The sequence below is a fragment of the Pterocles gutturalis genome, unplaced genomic scaffold, assembly GCF_000699245.1.
Source record: "Pterocles gutturalis isolate BGI_N339 unplaced genomic scaffold, ASM69924v1 scaffold31215, whole genome shotgun sequence".
NCBI classification, from domain to species: Eukaryota; Metazoa; Chordata; class Aves; order Pterocliformes; family Pteroclidae; genus Pterocles; species Pterocles gutturalis.
In genome coordinates, this window is record NW_010144429.1 from 34,273 (window position 1) to 36,801 (window position 2,529).

General features: G+C 41.5%; 1 protein-coding gene across 1 annotated transcript in view; it reads right to left on the minus strand.

The window, feature by feature from the left end:
• The window catches only part of LOC104470247 (ankyrin repeat and KH domain-containing protein 1-like), a gene marked incomplete at its 5' end in the record, with an annotated part of 98,155 nt that overhangs the window by 32,768 nt on the left and 62,858 nt on the right, over positions 1–2,529 (minus strand). Inside the window, 1 exon segment of the mRNA XM_010085097.1 lies at positions 2,288–2,529. This exon segment is cut by the window's right edge and continues 11 nt beyond it. Within this exon segment, the coding sequence (XP_010083399.1) occupies positions 2,288–2,529 (242 nt within the window).

Sequence of the window (2,529 nt, forward strand, 5' to 3'; positions counted from 1 at the left end):
ATTCATACCTCTTCTAAACCAAGAGTCGCTCACCACCACCACTGCAGCTCCACCAGTGGTACCGCCATCAAAGGGGACACTTCCTCGGCACATCCGAGCACCAGACAGAGCTTCTTAGGAGACAGACTTCCCACGCACCCAGCACGCGCCCCTTAACAATTTTACCTGGCATCTGCAGCATGCATGTAAAAATCAGCTCTCATAACAGTTTCTATTGCTCAAGACTTCTCTACAAAATTAAGGACTAATGGGCTAGTTTGTGGAAAATGGTCAAGTGCGTTTTAAGTATGGATCAAGAGTTTTAGTATGAGTAGGCAGATTTACAGTTTGCTCTTAAATGTACATAAATAAGAGAAACAGTAGGATTCCAATTTACACAGGGGTCACTCTTTTACTCAGTCTGTATTTTTAAAGTGAGCAAAAATCTGACTCTTTTCCAACAATTTTTTGGGGGTAGGGAAGTAAAACAAACTTATGAATTTCAGAAGAAAATATCCTTAAATAAAGCAACATCAATACATTTTTGCAGAAGCCTCTGTAATTGGACAGCTAAAGTTTCCTTGAGTTGCATTTCCTAACATATAGTTTCTAATAGCTGTTTAAGAGCGTGTTGTTTGTATTGATTTTTGAAAAGAGTAAACCTCACTTCTTAGCAAAAAATGTCTTCAGCTACTTAGCAAAAACAGTAAACAGTTTCAGAAAATGAGCTGATGTCTACTCACGGTTTTTTAAATTATTTTTAAGATGAAGTTTTTCTGGTTGTTTGCAATCTTTTTTCAAATGGCACAGTTCTCGCACTCGGCTGACTGCACCAGTTTTTCATTTTGGGTGCACCGAGTATTTTGGATGTAATACACAGCTGCTAACCATGAAAGGGTAAGTACCACATGGTCTCGTGTTAGATACGTTCAACTGTCAGCAACAGGAACCACTCCAAAATTAAGTCCTTGTCAATGATGTTTTCCCGTTAACCATTCCAATTCTCCTCCTCACACACTCCCAGACTAAATCTGCAGTAACAAAATTCCAGAATAATCCAATTGCATCTTTGCTTTAACGTTGGCTGAATACTCTAAAGAGCACTGTAGAGCGGGGGAGGGAGGCACACCATGCCAGCAAAGGGGGAACTACGACCGATTCTCTGTCCTGCAAGAGGATTTATCCAAATTACACCATGCAGCTGAAGGGAGCTGGTACACGCACCACACTACTCCCCAACTACAGGTTCCAGGTGAGGTTGCAGAGTTGCAGGCAGTCTTGACTTGCATGAGCTTGATGCAATTACCATTCTAACAGTTCCCAGGAAGGACTGGCAAAAGGTCATACCGCACATCTCCACAGCCTCGAAATAAAGAGGACAGAGTAGTGACGATGAAGGGGAGGGGTGGCAGAGGCAGGGGAAAGACCAGGGCTGAGGGACAGACAAAAGGTGCAAAGAAAAGGTGAAAAACAGCAAATTAAAAAAAAAAAACCCACACCAAAAACTACAGACCAAGTAACACTGGCTATATCCTACATACCTCCAGCAGCAAACATCAATCCTAGTCAGATCCATGAAATGAAGCCAACCAAAACAATACCTCTTTTTGCACAGGGGGACTCACACAACCCCCATGTGTGGGAACTTCCATTCCTCTTCACACCGTTATCAACCAATGGAAGGACATTTGGATTTTTGGTTTTCATCCAGATAACAGCATATATTTTTTGCCATGTTATATCTAACAAGCAGATATTCCTGTACAACAACCAGGGTTTAGCGGGTATTCTGAAAATGCAAGTCATTACAGAACAGAGCGATTGTGCGCAGATTCTGGGCTGTGTTTAAACTGCAGCAACACCTCCAGCAGCAAGGAGAGGGACACATTTGTCCATACAAGTGACAATAATTGGATTTTTCTAGAGATGGCTACTACACTGAAGAAAGTCACTGAGGTATAAGCCTATATAGAAAATTCTACAGAAGATATAAAACTGTCACACTTCCAGGTTTCCTAATGGGCACTACTGATCACTTATTATATGCTTCTTAAAGAAGCACAGAAAAAGATGAGGCCAAAGGGGCTAAAACAGGTCTCCAGTACAGGAAGTTTTGCACATTGGAAAAAAGATACTTAAAAGTCTCGTGTTAGAATTGAAGTCACTGTTAGGATTAACAGCACTAATTAGGAACTTTATTCTTAAGTATTCCCAAACTAGAAAACCCCAAGATGTTTTTAGAGGGAAGGAGAGAGAGGGAAACTGAGCACACAGATTAATGCAAAAATAGGTATATTTCTTAACCCACCTGCTATTAGGTCATCAAGAGTGTCGGTAAGCGTCTGTGCTGGAGTGGCAACCATTAATCCGTCTGGTTCTTGAACTAAGAGCCCCTGCCCAGCAATTTGATGCTGCTGTCCTACATTCTGCTGATTCCCTAATGCTTTCTGAAGTTCAAGAGACTCTGTCCCATTATAAGCTAAATTACCAGAAAAATTACATTGCGGTGCTGGCAAAGGCTGGATAGGGACAAACTCTATTTGTTCAGCA